Source organism: Ictidomys tridecemlineatus, chromosome 11 (genome assembly GCF_052094955.1).
Source record: "Ictidomys tridecemlineatus isolate mIctTri1 chromosome 11, mIctTri1.hap1, whole genome shotgun sequence".
In the NCBI taxonomy this organism is placed as follows: domain Eukaryota; kingdom Metazoa; phylum Chordata; class Mammalia; order Rodentia; family Sciuridae; genus Ictidomys; species Ictidomys tridecemlineatus.
In genome coordinates this window covers 47,373,435-47,391,667 of record NC_135487.1, presented here as the reverse complement: position 1 = coordinate 47,391,667, position 18,233 = coordinate 47,373,435, and the positions used below count along the sequence as shown (strand labels likewise).

The 18,233-nt window shown below is 39.2% G+C and overlaps 1 protein-coding gene across 14 annotated transcripts in view; it reads left to right on the top strand.

Annotated features, from left to right (window-relative positions):
• The window catches only part of Tm2d1 (TM2 domain containing 1), a 206,076-nt gene that overhangs the window by 95,184 nt on the left and 92,659 nt on the right, over positions 1-18,233 (top strand). For 2 of the 14 annotated variants that reach the window (XM_078026384.1, XM_078026385.1), the window contains one exon: positions 17,663-17,804. The exons of 11 other annotated variants lie outside the window; for them this stretch is intronic. In XM_078026384.1, coding sequence (XP_077882510.1) covers positions 17,663-17,758 — 96 coding nt within the window. In that variant the 3' untranslated portion in view covers positions 17,759-17,804. Of the gene's footprint in view, positions 1-4,143; positions 17,805-18,233 lie in introns of those variants that run through there. One more of the 14 variants, XM_078026386.1, reaches the window with a different exon arrangement.

Below are 18,233 nucleotides of genomic sequence, written 5' to 3'. Positions count from 1 at the left end.
CCATTGAGGGATTTATAGTTTGAGTGGATTACTGGGAGGTGATAGAAACAATAGGAGGTGGGACCTAGTAAGGGGAGTAAGTCCTTAGGGATGTGCCCTTGGGGACTCCATCTTGTCCCTGGCTCATTCTTTCCTGTTTCTCTCTGTGCCTTCTGGTTGTCATGAGATATGAAACTTTTCTCTGCCACACCTTTCTACCGTGATGTTCTGCCTTAACTCAGGCCCAGAGCAATACAATGTACTGAAACCTCTGAAACTGTGAGCCAAAATAAAACTGTCCTCCCTGAAGTCATTCATGTCAATTGTCTTGGTCATACATATGAAAAGCTGACTAACACAACATATTAATCATGAAAGGATCTTACACAAGAAATGAGATGTTTTAAAACAATGATTGAGAATGTTAGGACAACATGATTCAGGAGATCATGACTGGAACTATTAAGTTTGATGCTCATCATAATAGATGATATGTAGAGATAAGGTGGTTGAGCCAGGCGTGGTAGCACACACCTGTAATCCTAGTGATTCAGGAGACTGAGGCAAGAGGATCCTAAATTCAAGGCCAGTCTCAACAATTTAGTGAGGCCCTTGGCAACTTATTGAGATCTTGTCTCAAAATAAAAAAAAAAAAATGAGGGCTGGGGATGTAGCTCAGTGGTAAAGCACCTGTGAGTTCAAGTCCCAGTGCCAAAATAAATAAAGAAATAAATGAAAATATAAAATAAAATAGAGATAAGGTGGTCGGGGTTAGGAAGCCATTTCTTCTGTCATCGGTGAAATTCTCTTGACACTCATAAAGGTGTTAACGAGGCACTGAGTTTGGTCATCTTTGCCCCACAGCGCTTTCTGATGCTCATGTTTGTGAGCTTGCCTGTTAGCAAGAGAGCTAGAGAACAAAGCCTCCATTCCATTTGTCTTACAAAATTTTTGTGAAATGAGCTGGGGTTGTGGCTCAGTGGCAGAGTGCTTGCCTTGCACATGTAAGGCACTGGGTTTGATCCTTAGCACCACATAAAAATAAATAAACAAAATAAAGATGTTATGTAAACAAATCGTGTGAATGTCTTAGTTATCAGAACCTAATCTGCATATGGAAACTTTGCAACAAAAGTCTGACTTTCTAGATTCTTCCAGGAGGGGAGAATGGGTGCTATTCAGTACATTGAAAATTAAATGCTTTCTTTTCTTGTTAGGGAGTTTCTGTTTCTTGATGGAAAAAGAAGATAAACTGTAGTGAGTTGATTGGTTAATGATAATGGAAACATCAAAAATAGCATACTGTTAAAGAAGTTCGTAGATGAAGGAGATGATAATTAGTGGGAAAATACAAAGGAAAGGAAGAGTTTACATGTAGATGTGAAAGACAAACCATTCTTGTGAGCTAAGAGGGTGTTTGAGATTTTAGGAGGGGACACTCAGGAAAGTTGATGGAACAAGGTCTGGGAGAGTGGGAAGGAGGACTGAAGGCTGGCAATGGGTTTGGCTCCCCTACAGAGAAGCAGGAAAAGTGGCTTTATTCTAAAGAAAGTTGGCAGCTACCAGGACCTGTAAGGCCCCTCCCTGTCAGATGTGAGAAATCAGGGCGTGTGATCATAGGTGAACCAGTGTCTGCTTCAGTCACACAAGAGGCATTTGTTTAAAATAGGTAAATAGATGTGTATGTAGTCTTCATTTTCTTTTTCAAATGTGGAAATTATTTGCAGGCATCTCATTTTTCAAATACCTTGAACTGACTGGTGTCAGATATTAACTTAGAACAGATCAAACCTGACCTAAGCCGAGTAACATATTAACACTCTTCCGCAGCCACTCTGAGCACAGTGTTCTGTTCTCTTATGTGAAACTGACCAACACTAGACCAATGGATTGATCCCTGCCAATTGGTCCCTGACTCACATGGCTGTACTCAAGCCTAGTTCTTGCACAGGGTTCTCCATTTCTGCCAACCTATCAGGTCCTCATTCCTGAACTCTAGCCACAGTTGTCACAGCCCTTTGTAAGCACCTGAAAAATCACTTTATCTTTAGTTGGAAAATACATCTGCGAAGTTATATCCTCTGTAAAAATCTCTACCTGTAGAAATGAATATGATAAGAACAAAAAATTGAAATGATTATGCAGAAAGATCAAAAGTGGGTGACTAAGGCTAGATATATCCTCTTTTCACATGTGTCCTTTGCTAAAGCTGCTAGGTTGATGGCACCTGGACAGTGACTTTTCTGTGTCAAAGACAGTGAAAAGCAGAATCAGTCAGTTCTCTCCCTCTAGTTGACGTGGTCGGATGGAAGCAGAGGTGTGGAGTTTCAGTAGTCTGCATGATGCGACAGGTGACATCAGATGAGCTTTCTTAGAAAAAGCTAATGGGGTTGGGAGGGAGAGCAAGGGAGGAAGATTAGCTATAGATAGGGAATAGGGGTGGGAGGGAAAGGGAGGGAGAAGGGGAAGAGCATGGATGGTGGAAGGAGACCCTCATCATTATACAAAATACATGTATGAAGATGTGAATTTGGTGTCAACATACCTTATATATAATCAGAGATATGATAAATTGTGGTATAAAGGTGTATTAAGAATTGTAATGCAAAAAATAAATAAATTTAAAAAAAAGAAAAAGCAAGAGGATTTTTAGTTTCCTTCTTCTTCTTCAGTTGGTCTTGGGGTTACTTGGATAGCCTAAGCCATATTACAAAATCTCATCTTCACTCCCTCACACACATAAACCAACCACTCAAGCAAATATGGTATGTGCAAATATAATGCAAATGTATTCTCAAGGTGGGTCCCTGAACACCCTCTTCAACTAGACCACTACCTTCAGCCCTTCCTGTGTAGATAATCTAGAGCTACTATAGTCTTTGACCACATCATCTGTTCAATGCTTTATTCTGAAAGCGAGGTTGAAAGACACTCTCTTACAATGTGTTAAAAATTTGCTTGGGGGGTTCCTTTCCCTCTGCAGACTCCCCCAGAGGCTCAATGCCTTTCACTGCATCTATTTAACAAGATTTTATTTTCTTATTCACCCTTATTCTAGGACCCTTCCTCTCCTCTTTTGAGATGAATCCCACCTGTGTCCCTTTTACTCAGGGGCTCTGCAAGGTGACTGGCTAGCTAATTTAATTAACTAATGCACAATAAAGTCCCATTGGCTTCATGCATCACCCTTTGAGGATTACATTTGCATTTTAAATGAAGCTTCATAGACTGTCAAGCCTGGAGAGTAGCTTATAGATCATCAGGACAAATGAACTAATTTGATAGAGGAGGCCATTGAGGCTCCGAGGACTCCCAGGCCTTGCTGAATGTCTCAGGGTTGATAAGGCAAAGACAGAGCTGGTTTAGGGTCTAGCATGTCTTGCACCATTGCATGCTAATTCATGATTAGTTAGTAGAAGAATTTGCAGGTGCTAAGGAGAAAGAGAAATATTTTGCACCATGTATTTATTTAATATTCAACATGTTTATGCAAAAGTTAACATTCCTCACCTATAATTCCCATTCTCACCAGTATTTATTTTTGTGCTGCCCTGGACACAGTGTTTTGCAATTATTTCTCAATTGGGTGTCCCCCAGTTGACTCTTGGCACCTAAGGATAGTGGCTGGTTTCTACTTGTCACTGTATCCCAGTACCTGCACTAAGGTAGGGCAGAGTGGGCATTCAATAGACATTGCTGAGAGAATGATGAACACATGATCACCAGGTATAAGGGACAGAATCTTAGGTACCGTCAGGTACCATACTTACACAGTCTGAAAAAGATGTGTAGATTGGTGCTGTTTCCTAACATTCTTCAATTCAAATTCTTCAAATCAAATACCTTCCTCCTCTATTTCTTCTCCTTCTCCTTGTTCTTCTTCTTTTTGGTGGTGCTGGGGATCAAACCCAGAGCCTTCACTTGCTAGGCAAGCACTCTACCACTGAACTATGTCCCCAGTCCTATATTTCTTTCTAAGGCCAGTTTCTAGCTTTAAATAATTTTTTACTTTTGTGTCATAAATTGCATACAATGATGTTGCCTCTCTAGTTTCTTCTACTTCATAATATTTCTTTTCCTTATATGATTATCCTCTTCCTTTTGCAAGTTTGGGAGATGACATACGTGAATACTGGATTAATCTGTTCTGATTTTTTTTCTCAGCTAGGGATAAAAAAAGAGCCTTTTGAAGAGCCTTCAAATCAACAGTAATTTCAGATTTTCACAACATAAAGAAGCAGAGCGCAAAGTGAATTTGACACTTTGAAAAATGCTGCAAGCCTCCCAGTAGACGGATGAACATGCTTGCACTTCATGAAAGCTTGTTTCATAAGTATTCCATAAATATCGATGTCAGGGTTGTTAAGTAATTAATATTAACCTATTGAGAAAGCGTTTCTTTTCTACGTGGTTGATTTCCAGTGGGGAGACTAATTAAATATTAAAGACCATGTGAGATGCTTTCTATAATTACAGTTTCTAGTTGTATTTACAAATGATGTGCCTACATGCAGAGTGAAATAATAATATGGTATTAATCCATTGTTATTTCAATATGCAACACAAAATTTTTTTTCAGTCTGACCCTCCTCTGGCCAGGCCTGCCTGCCTGTAGTTATTTACTATCCTAAGAGAATTTCTGTTTCTACCCTGGTTTGAAAGCCTACTGTGCCACATTTGTATGACTTTCTCATACTCTTATTTATCCTTTTGTTGTTGTTGTTATTGTTTAGTTTTAATCACAAAAGGCCACAGTATATGTGGTGAACTAAGGTTTGTTAAGACAAACGAGAGATATAGCAACATAGATAGTTTAAATAATAAAAGATAAGGGAAATAGATTTTAAGTGTTCTCACTACAAATAAATAATAAGTATGTGAGATAAGGCATATGTTAATTGGCTTAATTTAACCATTCTGAAATATATAAATATTTTAAAACATCATGTTGAACACCATAAATAAATACAATGTTTATTTGTCAATAAAATAAAATTCACCCCAGTGTCTACACAGAACAATCTAACCCCCTCCACACTATTCCAAATTCCCACAACCTCTTGCTTTTCTCTGTGAGTACAAAGACTATGTCAAAATTTCAAAATCACTACATTGTAAGAAGCCATACCACTACTGCCTTGGATGGTCCTTCTCATTCTCTGCTGAGGATGAATGGCACCTGATTTGGTCTCTTTGGTTACACTTAATTTTCAAGAGAAGTCACCATATACTGTTAGATTTTCCTAACCCCTCAATAGCAATTGAACAATCTAGTTCTAATGTTTTCTTTTCTTTTTCTTTACATACTTATTTTTTGCTGTAAAAATATGTCATACTTTTGGTGATGTTAGATTTTTTATTGTTACATTTTAATTACATGAAATAATGTGTTTCATTGTGACATATTCATATATGCATATAACATAGTGTGATTGATTTTATCCCCAAGACCCTGTCCCCAGCCCTTCCCTTTCCCCTAATCCCCTTCCTCACACTAATGGTCTCCCTACTACATTCATGATGCCATCCTGTTACATCCACCTCTAGATTCCACATATGAGAGAAAATAGACAGTGGTTGTCTTTCTGATGATTTTCGATATTATCTCTAGGAAATAATGAGAGGAAAACTTTCAGAAGCATTCTTTTTGAACTTGGTAAATATTTACATGAGTTAAATGGATTCAAGTGGGATTGTTTCTGACTCAAAGAACTTTGAGTCATTTTGAACATAAAAGGCTGTGATTTTCACATGTATGTTGAAATAGGATTCAATTTGTTATATTTAAAAGGAAGGAAATAACTGAATAGGTTATGTATAACTAATATAGAGAAAAAAATTTTGAAATTAAATAAAGTTTTGCTTATGAAGAAAACCATAACTAGCCAGGCACAGTGGTGCACGACTATAATCCCAGTGGCTCTGAAGGCTGAGGCAGGAGCATTGCAAGTTCAAAGCCAGCCTCAGCAACAGCAAGGCGCGAAGCAACTTTTGAAGAGCCTAAGTAAAGGCTCTAAGTAAAATACAAAATAGGGCTGGGGATGTGGCTCCCTAGTCAAGTATCCCCGTGTTTAATCCCCATTACCAAAAAAAAAAAAGTGCAAGAAGTGGGTATCTTGTTGATGAATAGCAGACACTGAGCAGTTGGGGGCACAAGGAATTCAATTATCATGGAGGCAACTACTAAACCTTTTGCTAAATTTTTCATTCCTCCATGTGACACATTTTTTATCCAAACCTACTCCTACATGCTAGTCACTGTGATTCAGAAAAACATACAAATTCCAAGGATGTATTAGTCAGAATTTTTGGTTGCAAGTAGCAGAATGTTAGTCAAATGCTTTCAACACAAAAGAGAATTTATTGGCTTATATAACTGGGAAATGTGGAATGTGCTGGCTTCTCATATACTAGATCTAAGGGCTAAGTGATGTTATGTAGGCTCTAGAGATTCCATATCCTAACTCTGCTTCCCTTTCTGAGGTTAGCTTAAATCCAAGAGCATGCTCTTTATGCGAGATGGGAAATTTGGCTGTTGGTGGTTCAAAGCTTCTATATTATTATGTTCCATTCAAATGGAAAAGATGTTTATGTGGGTCTTTGCAGATATTAATATCACAGGAATACTTTCAAATCACATGCTTATGTTTAGATCATTGTTGTTGTTGTCAAAGGATATGTTACCAAAAGATAGGCCAAGACTGGGTCCCCTGCATACGGCTACTGCAAGCAGGCAGATAGGATGCCATGTTTAGTAGAGCCACATGAGATGGAGTGGTGGCACTTTTCCATAGAAAGAATGGCTCTGGGCAGACAGATATAACCAATGCTCACAAAAAGACACTCAGTCCCTTTCTCAAGAAAGTCAGTATAGTGAGAAAGAGGGACATTTAAACAGCTAAACAGCTATAGCAATTAAATGAACGCCAAGGAGAAATAACTAAGATACAGAGAATTTTGTGAACACAGGATAGGGACATATAAATTAGATTTGGGGGATTGGTGATGATTTCCTGAATAGTGCAAGTCCTAGTTGAGGTTTGTTTTTGCTTTTTGGATATTGAGGATTGAACCAGGGGGCTTTATCACCTAGCTACATTCCAAGCTCTTTTTTATTTTGAGACAGAGTGTCACTAGATCACATAGGCTGACCTTGAACTTGTCATCCTTCTGCTTCAGTCTCCTGAGTTACTGGGATTCTATAACCCATTCAGTAATTCTGTACAACACTGTGCCTGGCTTGGTTGAGTCTTAATGGGCAAATAAATAGGTGTTATCATGTGGGTGGGGGAGTGCAGAATAGATTTTTTGGCAGTAGAAATAGCAAAATAAATAAATAAATAAATAAATAAATAAATAAATAAATGAATAAATAAAAGCAGAGAGATGACAGAGGGTAAGATCCGTTTGGCAAACTCTCAGATGGTTTGACATGGCTGGAATGTAGTACGTTTTCAGGAATGTTAGGGGAAAAGGCTGGAAAATCCCACAGGACTAGTTTATGAAGGATCTATGAAAGGATTTGGACTAGATGGACAGACCCATTGTAGTAATCCAGGTGACAAATGATAAAGATCTGAATTTTAGTAATGCAACTCAAGAGATATTAATGATATCTCAATAAGGACTACTGATTTGATGTCATTGATGAGGGAAAGGGAGGAGTCTGAGATGATTATTAGTTAGTTTTCTAACTTTGGTAACCCAGTAGATAGTATCATAATTCACCAGGGGAAGTTTTTGGTATAAGATCATGAATTTGGGTTTGGACAACCACCTTTATGACTTAAGTCTGGTGTGTCTCCTGAAGCTGGATGGCCTCCTAGAGGTATTGCTGAGGACACTTCTGTCTGCAGCTAGGATAGGGGCAAAAGACTTCTTATGATCCTTTAAGCCCTGTTCCAGTAAAAATCTACCTCTAATTACTTTTCGCCATATTTACTTTCCTGCATTAGAAGCTCCTGTGGTTTTTATGTCTGATACAGCTTTGATAGAAATTGCTCCTATCTCTGGGGACTTTGTACAGAAAGGAAGAGTCTCAATACTTATGTGTTATTGGATCAGTCTTCATAATTTAGAGACAGCTTCCAGTGGTATAAAAAGTGGAATGGTAATCATTTCCTCCACAAATAGGCTAGGGACAAGAATGGAATCAAGGGCTATGCTTTTTTTTTTTTTTTTCAGAAGACAATTGCTACTTTTTACCTGCACACTGATCACTTTAGACATAGCAAATCCAAGCTCCTGCCTGATTTACAAAACCATAAACTACCTGTTGCAAGCCATCCTTCCTGTCCCATTTCCTTCTGTCCCTAGTGTAGACTCTCAACTGATCAAGGGGGTCTGATCTTCAAATGGCAGACGGTGACAAGAGGTATGACACATGTTGGCCCTTAATAAAGAGTGTTGAATTTTTGAAAGAAGAATTAGAGGAAATAAAATGATATGATAAACTTTTTTCTAGCTAAATGTTTTCATGGTAAAAATTCAATTTTACATAAATTTCCTCCCAAGTTTTTTCTATGTATGTTGAAGTTTATGTATATATCTGTGCATACATATATACACTCATACATATAAGCATATTATTTCATTATATAAAAGTGTTGGATTTTGTGTTCTAGGTAACATTTATACTAAACTGTCTCCTGTATCTTTGACAATTTTTTTCTTTTGTGATGCTAGGGATTGAACTCAGAGCCTTGGCACATGATAGACAAGTGTCGTACCACTGAACTATAATGCCAGCCCAACTTCTTGCCATATCTTTGAGTACTCATGGATAATATGCTTTAAAATTGTTTAATAATATGTAATACTTGGATATGTAGTTCACTTAATATTATCTTATATTTAGATATCTGGAATATTTCTGTTTTTTGTTAATTATAAATAAATTACAATATACAATAAATTGCCTTGCCAGCAAGTTGTATCAGCATTTCTAATGATTCCTTTTGGTAAAATTTGAAAAGTAAAATTCCAGATCAAAATATATGAACATTTAAAATAACCCTTGATTTCTACAGTCCAATTGTTTTCTAGAATAATTTTATCAACTTATATACCCATTAAATTGTTTGAGAATGATTAGTTCCTGGACATTTATGCCTATACAGGTTAAAAACTGCCAAAGGAGTTTTTCTTTGTAACTTTATTAAACCTCTAATTAAGTTGTGGAATAATTTATATTGTAGTGATACTGAGCCTTCCTATGGCCTATGTCTTTTTTATTCCAGTGCTATATTTGGTCCTTTCAGAAAAACTTTCAGTTTTCTTTATCTGTAGTTTGCTTCTACATATTTCTTATTAAGTTTGTTTCTAGGTTTTTATAATTCTATTGATATTGAGAGTGGGATATTTTCTTATTGTATTTCTTAATTAGCTACCTCTGCTATATAAGAAAACTATTGATTTCTAAATACTTATTTATTTCATCTTATAAATGAAAGAAAAAAAGATATATTGACTATCTTCCAAAGGTGACTTGAAAATTTATTCTCCTCTAAATTTTGTTCAGATGGTCTGACTGCCTGAAAAAGCTCATCTAAAGCCTTTCTACCTGGGAAAAACCTTAGCAATGGGGACAAAGCTGTGGCAGTCTGCTGCAACTCCCAGGACTACAGAATCAGTCACCAGATGTGCTCAGGACCATTGCCAGTGCTTTATCTCTGCCATCGGTCTCTGTGGCATCCCTGCAGCTGCCAGTGCTAACCAACAAAGAGGAAGAGAAGCGCTGGTCACACCCCATGCCTGCTGGCTTCCCTACACTTACTGGCCCCATAGCCACAGAGTACCAGTTTCTTTGTAAACAGAAAGCTAAGCCCCCTTAGCCATCTCTGTTCTCTGGTATGATCGTGGCATTTATTTGCTGTCTTACTCCATTCAGGCTTCTGTGACAAAATGTCATAAACTAGGTAGTGTGTAAACAACAGAAATTTATTCTTATGGTTCTGGAAGCTAGGAAATCCAAGAACAAGATGCTGTCAGATCTGGTGTCTGGCACATGGGTGGTGCCTTCTCTATCTTCACATGGTGGAAGGGGTGAGGGTCTATCTGAAGTCTCTTTTATAAGGGCACTAATCTCATTCATAAGAGTTTTGCCCTCACATCCCAAACTTTCCACTTCCTAAAACCATTGCTTTGGGGGTTAGAAGTTCAACATCAAAATTTTGGAGGGACACAAATGTTGAAACCATAGCACTAACTTCATCTTTCAGTTCCTAAACCACTCTTCTGTGCTCTGCTCTGTGATGCTGAATTCAGGGTCTGCACACTGTATTTTTCCAGAAACTCCTGCCAGCTGGCTTCCTATTAGCTAATAGGAAGAACTGGAGGAAGATCGGAGGATGGAAAGAAGAGGAAGTGACTATTTCTGATTTTAGTGTTGGTGTCCCTGTAACAAAAACAGCACCAAACTACAGCAATGGCTATAGCCCCAGCTTCAGTTAGCACTTCCAACCCAGTCGCGCTCTTCCTTCCTCCAAGTAGCAACATCAACCAGCTGTGTCCTTCCCTGAGGCCTGAGCAGCCGCATGAATGTGGGGACTTCCTCTGACTGGGCTTTACCTCTCCTCTTTGATTCTCCTAACCTTTTGACTAACAGCTGCTTTTTGCAGTCATGCACATCTGGGGCTGCCTCTATCTGCCCTCTCAACCTTCCATCATCGTTGTAACCAATTCTCTGTATGGATTCTCCTCCATTGTAATACTAAGCTTGGACCCTGTCCAATACAACAGCTGTCCCCATTGCACTGAGGTGGAGTCTGTGATCACTTTGTACAGCCAGCCCCGATCTGGCTGCCAAGATACCTTGAGGCCCCCATCCTACCATGAAGATGGTTTTGCATCTTACTTTAAAATCAAACTTACTACACTTAAAGTGTGTTTACCACATTTAAAGTGAGTTTACCACACACACTTCAGATAGAGCATCAATCTCCAGGATATATAAAAAACTCAAAAAAACTTAACATAAAAAACCCACAAATAACCCAATAAATAAATGGGCAAAGGAACTGATAAGACACTTCACAGAAGAAATATAATCGATCAACAAATATATGAAAAAATATTCAACATCTCTAGCAATTAGAGAAATGCAAATCAAAACTACACTGAGATTCCATCTCACTCCAATCAGAATGGCAATCATCAAGAATACAAGCAACAATAAATATTGACGAGGATATGGGGGAAAATGTACACTCATACATTGCTGATGGGACTGCAAATTGGTGCAACCACTTTGGAAAGAAGAAAGGAGATTCCTCGGAGAACTTGAGATGGAACTACCATTTGACCCAGTCACCCCACTCCTAGGTTTATACCCGAAGGACTTAAAATCAGCATACTATAGTGATGCAACCACACCAATATAATTTTTTTATAGCATGGCTCAATTCACAACAGCTAAATTATGGAACCAACCTAGGTGACCATCAATAGATGAATGGATAAAGAAACAGTAGTATTATATATACTCAGCCTTAAAGAAGAATGAAATTATGGCATTTGCCAGTAGATGACTGGAACTGGAGGATATTATGCTAAGTGAAATAAACCAATCTCAAAGAATCAAAGGCCAAATGTTTTCTCTGATATGTGGATACTAGTAGGTAGGAGGGAATAGTGGTATTTTGGACTAAACAGAGGAGAGTGAAGGGAAGGGAAGAGGCATGGGGATAGGAATGATAGTAGAATGAATTGGACATTATTTCCCTATGTGCATATAGGATTACACAACCTGTAATTCTACATCATGTACAACCAGACAAATGAGCAGTTGTACTCCATTTATGTATGATGTGTCTAAATGGATTCTATTGTCATGTGTAACTAATTAGAACAATAACAACAACAAAATTCCACACTGAGGGTGTCAGGTATATATTCCATAGACTTTGCCATTCCCCCCTACCCCCCACCTCCTCAGTTGCTGGGCTCTGCACATCCTATTCCAACTGCCTCTTCCTATCCTCCTCTGCTCTCCTCCCCTCCCTTCCTCTCTTCTGTCCTTCTTTCCTCTCCCTATCTTCTCCTCCCTTTCATTGGCCTATGTAATAATTATGTGTTAAGTGAAAGAGTGAATGATTTGGCTAGAATTGCCATTTCTAAGGACATTAGTGAGATAATTCTTGCCAAATCAAACAGATACCTTCAAAGTTTACTATATTTCTCTGTTGGCATCAATGTCTTAATCCCTTACCTTTCCCGGGAATAACCACTCTTTCTTTGTTCTTTTTCTACCTGTCTTGCAATTCTAATCAGCTTGATGGCTGTCTCATGATATCTCCACTTAATGCACTAATCTAGCCTTTGAGAATGACCAGTGGGTAGGCTGATTTTTCTAGTAAACACTGCAAACCTTGATCAGGTTTTCCTCCATTACCAGCCCCTGTAGTCCTCCACTCCCTGAAAGTGGCTACAATGATGGTTTAGACCTCTGAATGTTCATGCGACCATGCCCAGTAGTCCTTGAAATGTTTGGGTTTTTCCTTTTCCTCAGTGTATAACTGTCCAAGTGCATGGCCTTAGGTCCCTTTCACAAAAGACTAGGGGAAAGTTTACTTCTGGAGAACTGGCTTCCAGTTCAGTTCATGAGGCTGAATCTGACAGAAGATTCAAGTTCAGAATGTGGACAAGAAATTGTGACATTTTTTTTGTTTGTTTTTTCTATGTCTACCTTGAACTTCCTGATCATCCATCCTTGATTTCTTTGGAAGTAAAAACTGATTAGGATCCTTGTTGGCTGCCTGTCTAATTTGCCTTGAGGCCTGCCAGTTACTACCCTTCATTGTAATACTGATATCTCCACAACTCTCCACTGGTTAGGACCCCTTGGAAGCCATTCCAGCCATGCCTTTACTGGGGCCATGTGACTTCTGGCAGTTAAGTACCACCTCTACTTTTTTGGGGTGCCATCATTCCCATTGATTAGTCAGTCTACTTCCCAAATATCATATCCTCCTTATAGTTCGGGCTTACTGAGCAGGTCCCTGGAACATTTTGATGGTGGGAGAAATGGGGAGTCAATAATGAGTTTTAAAGCAAGGGGTCAAAATCTCATATTTGTGTTACTTGGGCAGCTTTCTGCCTTTAGCACTAGCACATTCCTTCTGCTCTTGGTATTTGGTATGTTTTCTTGGCCTTCTCATAGAATACAGTTATTAGTTGAGTCTTGTAGTTTTACTTGATGTGTCCACTTCAGCATGGATTCTTTTCTGAACTTTTTAATCACTTTCTTTATCATCTAGTACAGCAGTTAGGACCTTTTGATTTCACTTAAGGTGGACCATCATCACTTTTTCCATACTCTCAGGATCTATCCTAGAAGCAAGTTCACATCATCTCCTAGGTCCTTGCCAGTAGGTTAAATCTTATTTTTCAAAGTCCTCCTAAGTTCATAAAGTTACCTCTATTAATTTATGTTCCAGACTCCTTGATCAATACCCTCAGAATCTAGCCCTGCCCCTCCTCCTTAGCTTCTGCTAGCACATGTTGGCTTTGTACAAAGGTGGCTTGTGGGATCTTTGAAGAACATTCCTTCTCTTCCCTCATCAGCCTTGTTTCTCCCCAGCAGGATTAAATGATGGCCTAATCCCAGCTACAGGCCTCATGGTAAGCAGAAGAGGTGGGAGAAATCTTGAGGGAGGCATATGTTGTCTTTTAGGTAGAGAAGACTACTCTGCTTTGTCTTCCAGTTCTTTCTTCTTACAGGGAGAGGTGAGCCATTTCTTCAGGTTGAAAGAGATTAGAGGAGTTAAGGAATTTAAGTTTTTTTCAAGAATATTCAGCTAGATAATCCCAACTGTCAGGTCCCATTTTTTTCCCAATCAAGTCCCTGGCAATGCATAAAGGATATGCTTTGGTTGGTAATTTAACCTTTTTAGGATTTCAGCCACTTGACCTCAACTTTCTATGCATCCCTCCACCCCCTGCAGCAGACGAGAACCTTATGATAAGCTACTAGGGAGTCATGCTAGCTGCACACTTGGCTTTTCCATTGCCTGGTGATTTTACGTTACTTTTTATTATCTTTTTCCAAGTATCAATGGCTCTTATTAACAGGCACCAATCCCATTTCCTTATAATTAATAATTACCCCATACTTCTCAAATGCCTGATACATTACATTAATTAGTACAATCCCCTCCTATGATCTACCACCCAGGAGAGTGTTCACAACTGGCCTATTATCTCAAGCTGGAGCTCAGGATTCAAGAGAGTAAAAATGTTGAAGAAAAAGGAAGAAGTGGATAGGACTCATAAACAACAAATATGAAACATTAACAATAATGCAACAAATTGTAGTTTTAAAATAACATTTATTGAGAACTTAGTATATGCCAGACCTATGCCAAATATGTTTGTGGATTATCTAATTTAATTTTCCCAACAATACTTTTAGGTAAACATATTCCCATTTCATAGATGTGGAATTGGAGGCCTAGCTAGTCAATGGCAAAGCAAGATTTGGAAATGGCAATCTGATTCTGAACTACTGCTTTGCACAGTCTGGGAGTAAAAATGTCATACATTAGCCATAAATTATCCATTGGAATCAGTTATAAATGGAATCCATCCTCAGGGGATTATTGCAGATAGCCCGAGCTTTCTTCGTCATAAGGCAAAGGCTCCTGGGCTCAATTCAACGTTGTGATTTGTCATGTGTGTAAGTGAGAAGGATCTACTAGATTATTTTCTCCTAGAACATATTTATTTTGTTAATATTATTACCCTCACCTGCTTTTTGTTTGAAAATCAGTAACATCCGGTCATAAGCTTTCGTCCACTTGCCTTAAATGAAATCTTATGGAAAGAAGAAAGGCATTTGGAAGCAGTGAGCTTGGGGGAATCATAAAGGCACCTGGGAATGTCCAGGCCTCCACAGAGCACCCTCCTGGCCAGTGGGATACGTGAGCCCAAATGCGCTGAACCTTCTCATGGAGTCTCTCCCTGGCCTAGCAGAATCTGGATCTATCACTTCTTGACTCTCTCTCACTGGTGCTCCATGAGGTCTGAATCGTACCCTTCCAGAACTGGAAAGAAGCCTGTGCTTTCAAGGTGAGGCCAAGTTCCCATCACTATGCACTTGCCCACATGGAGTCATATTTCAGGACTATCTGCTAGGAAAGAACAGAACCTTGTGATGACAGAAAGTCTCCCAAGTTGAATTGGCGCTCTGGAAAACAACTGGATATGGTATTGGTCTTATTACAGTTTCCACAGACTGAAAAAATTGTTTATAAAACAAAAGCCGCAAACAATTTGGTATGGTAACATTTTTAAAAATTTTGTTTTTGCACGGCGGAAACCAGGGCCTATGTGGTCATGGTGGAAACAGAGCCAGTTCTGTTACCCCAAAGCACCTCTCCTAAAACACTGATGTGAGTAAGCCAAGCCTGACCTTGCCAGGAACAGCCGGCATTGTTTGGCTCTTTGGAGAGACTTCCGGGACAAACTGCTCCAAACAACCACAGCAAGGCCCCACACCACGCAACAGCGCACACACCCAGGCTCTGACCTCTTACACACGAGTGGAAGAAAACCGACCAGTGCCCACTCCTTTCTTCCAACTCAGGGACGGTTAACCACAGTCATTGTTTCCTGGACAATATCTAGGTGCACGTATTTCTTGCCTTTCCTCTCCACCTTCAGGACATCCCAGGCAGATGGAGACACCTCTCTTGTCTGCAGTTCTTCAAGTCTCAGTCAGCACAACATGCCAAATGACACATCCAACTTTCCTGATCTGTGCTTTGAGACAGATCATGTACAAACCAAGGAAAATCCATGTTTGCTGGCTCCAAGAATAGGAGTAAGCTCACAAGCACTTTTTAATCACAAAGGCAGTGTGATTAAAAAAGGAACAGACTCATGATGAAAAAGCAAAGCCGGGTATGAAATCTGTGCAAATTTGTAAATTGGGAGCCGTCCTGTTGGCTGTGTCTCACCATCCATGTGATTAGAAAATTTACTTTCCCTCTTCCTGAAATTTTGGGGGAAGCTCTGATAGTTTGGAGGCTACTATACTTTGCAAGCTATTTGGATAGTTTTTACACCTATTTTTTTCCAAGGAAAACGAAAATGGATGCTTCATTTGGTTCTCTCAAGGGCATGGTGACTCAGGGCTGACCAAGAACAGAGTAGCCTCCTACCCTCAGCAACTTGCATATCATAAGGAAGAGAGATAAACAATAAATTTGTAAAACCAGAAATACATAATTTAATTTTTGTCAGTGATGGATCTATAAAGAAAATATAGAGCATCATTTTAAGGTGAGGTGATAGGAAAGGAATTGGTAAGGAGCTTAGAGAAGGTAAGGTGCTTTGGAGAAGAAGCTATCTGAACAGGACTGACAGTAGAAAGCCATGCAGACTTCTAGAACAAAGGCGTCCCAGGCAAGGCCAGTGGCTCCAGCTGAGTATGGGAGAGAAGTGGTGGTGGTGGAGACCGGAATGGGAGGCAGGGACCTAGGCACGGTAGGCTCCTGTTTGCCATGACAAGGAATTTAAATTTTGTTTCAAGTGTCATGAAAAAGCCTTGAGAGACTTGGTTTATTGCAGTTTATTTTCTAGTTACTTCCAAAAAGGTATAGGAAGAATTTCCTTTATTCCTTCTTCAGTAATTTACTGAGTAATACCCAGTATCAGCTAGGTCCAGCGCTCAAAAGTTATGACCTCTGTCATCAACTAAGAGGATAGGAAAATAACATGAACAACCAGAAAAAAGTGGATTGAGGTAAGTTCCAGAAGGGAGGAAAAAATACTACTATTAATAATAATAATATAATAAGAATTGAGCTACAGATATTAATGGTGGGTTTGCTCTGCCCTGGGCACTGTTCATGGATTATCTAACAACGATTCAGTGCCTTATGAAGTTTATCATTCCCTGAGGTCAGGGAAGCAAAGTAGCTCCATAGGGCAGAGAGAGTAAGCCAAGAAATCAGGATTTGATTCCAGGATTGTCTGATTTTAAAAATGTTTTTGGTACCAAGGATTGAACCCAGGGGTGCTTAACCACTGAACCACATCCCTAGCCCTTTTTATTTTTTATTTTGAGACAAAGTCTTGCTATGGTATTAAGGCTAGCCCCAAACTTGAGATCCTCCTGTCTCAGCCTCCTGAGTTGCTGGGATTACAGGCATACACCACCACACCTGGCAAATTGTCTGATTTTAAAACAAAAGGTTTAGCAACTCAGAGGAAGCACGGATGAAGCCAGCAATTGTGTTCCCCAATATTTTGGGGGAAATAATAGTGATCCTAAGTTTGGGTAACTCAGTATATATATATATAACTGCTGCTTCTGGAAATAAAATATTTCATGTGTTGGATGTGGATCAGACTAAAGTCAGCTATATGTTCCAAAATTAAACAAGTATGGCATTATAAAGATGTGTATTAAGCTCTTTTAAAAACAATTCCAAAATGCTGTAAGGAAAACATCCCACAAACTTATTTTTCCCTTCATAAGACATGTTATGATTTGTAATAATTATGCCCTATTTGTCCTTCATTTGTTTTTGTTTCCACAGCATTTTAATTGCTATTCCAGCAAAAATCATGTCAATCTGTCCATTGTGTCTCCAGGGCCCAGTACAGCGCCTCAAAACAGTAGGGGCCCAATTAATATTTGTTGAATGAATGAATGAAACTTCATTTCATCTCTTTGCAGGAGGGCCTGCCTTTATTGCTATGTATGCTCCAGACGACGAGCAGAGATGGCAGAGAGTATAATAAACATCTGAGGTATTTTGCAATTCATGGCTGACCCGTGCTGACCCTTTATTTAATTAAATCTTTCACTTGTGAATGAATCATTTCTTCCATTAATTAAAATAGGATACACATATGTCTCTGTAAAGTAAGTGTCAAAAGAAAGCATTCCTCCTAAAATATACAGGAGGCGCTGACCACTGCAGCGAGTCATCCATCATAATCTGCTAAAAAGATCAGCTCTGGAATTAGAACCAGCACAATCATCTTTTATGCCCTCAAAAATATTAGTTGCATCTTCTTAACCAACCCGCCAGCTCCCATGTTAATCTAAGGAGTAACGCAGAGGGTGAAGCCGTGAGAGAACTGTTTGTTTTGGAGGGCAGAGTGTGCAGTCCCAGCACTCCGGGAATGCCATCATTTCTAATAACTGTGTGGAGACTGCATTCGCTGGAGACTTGTACATGGTCTTTTAGAACTGGGAGGCAGCAGGATGGCTCTATTGCAAGACTCAATGCTTGCTCCTTGTT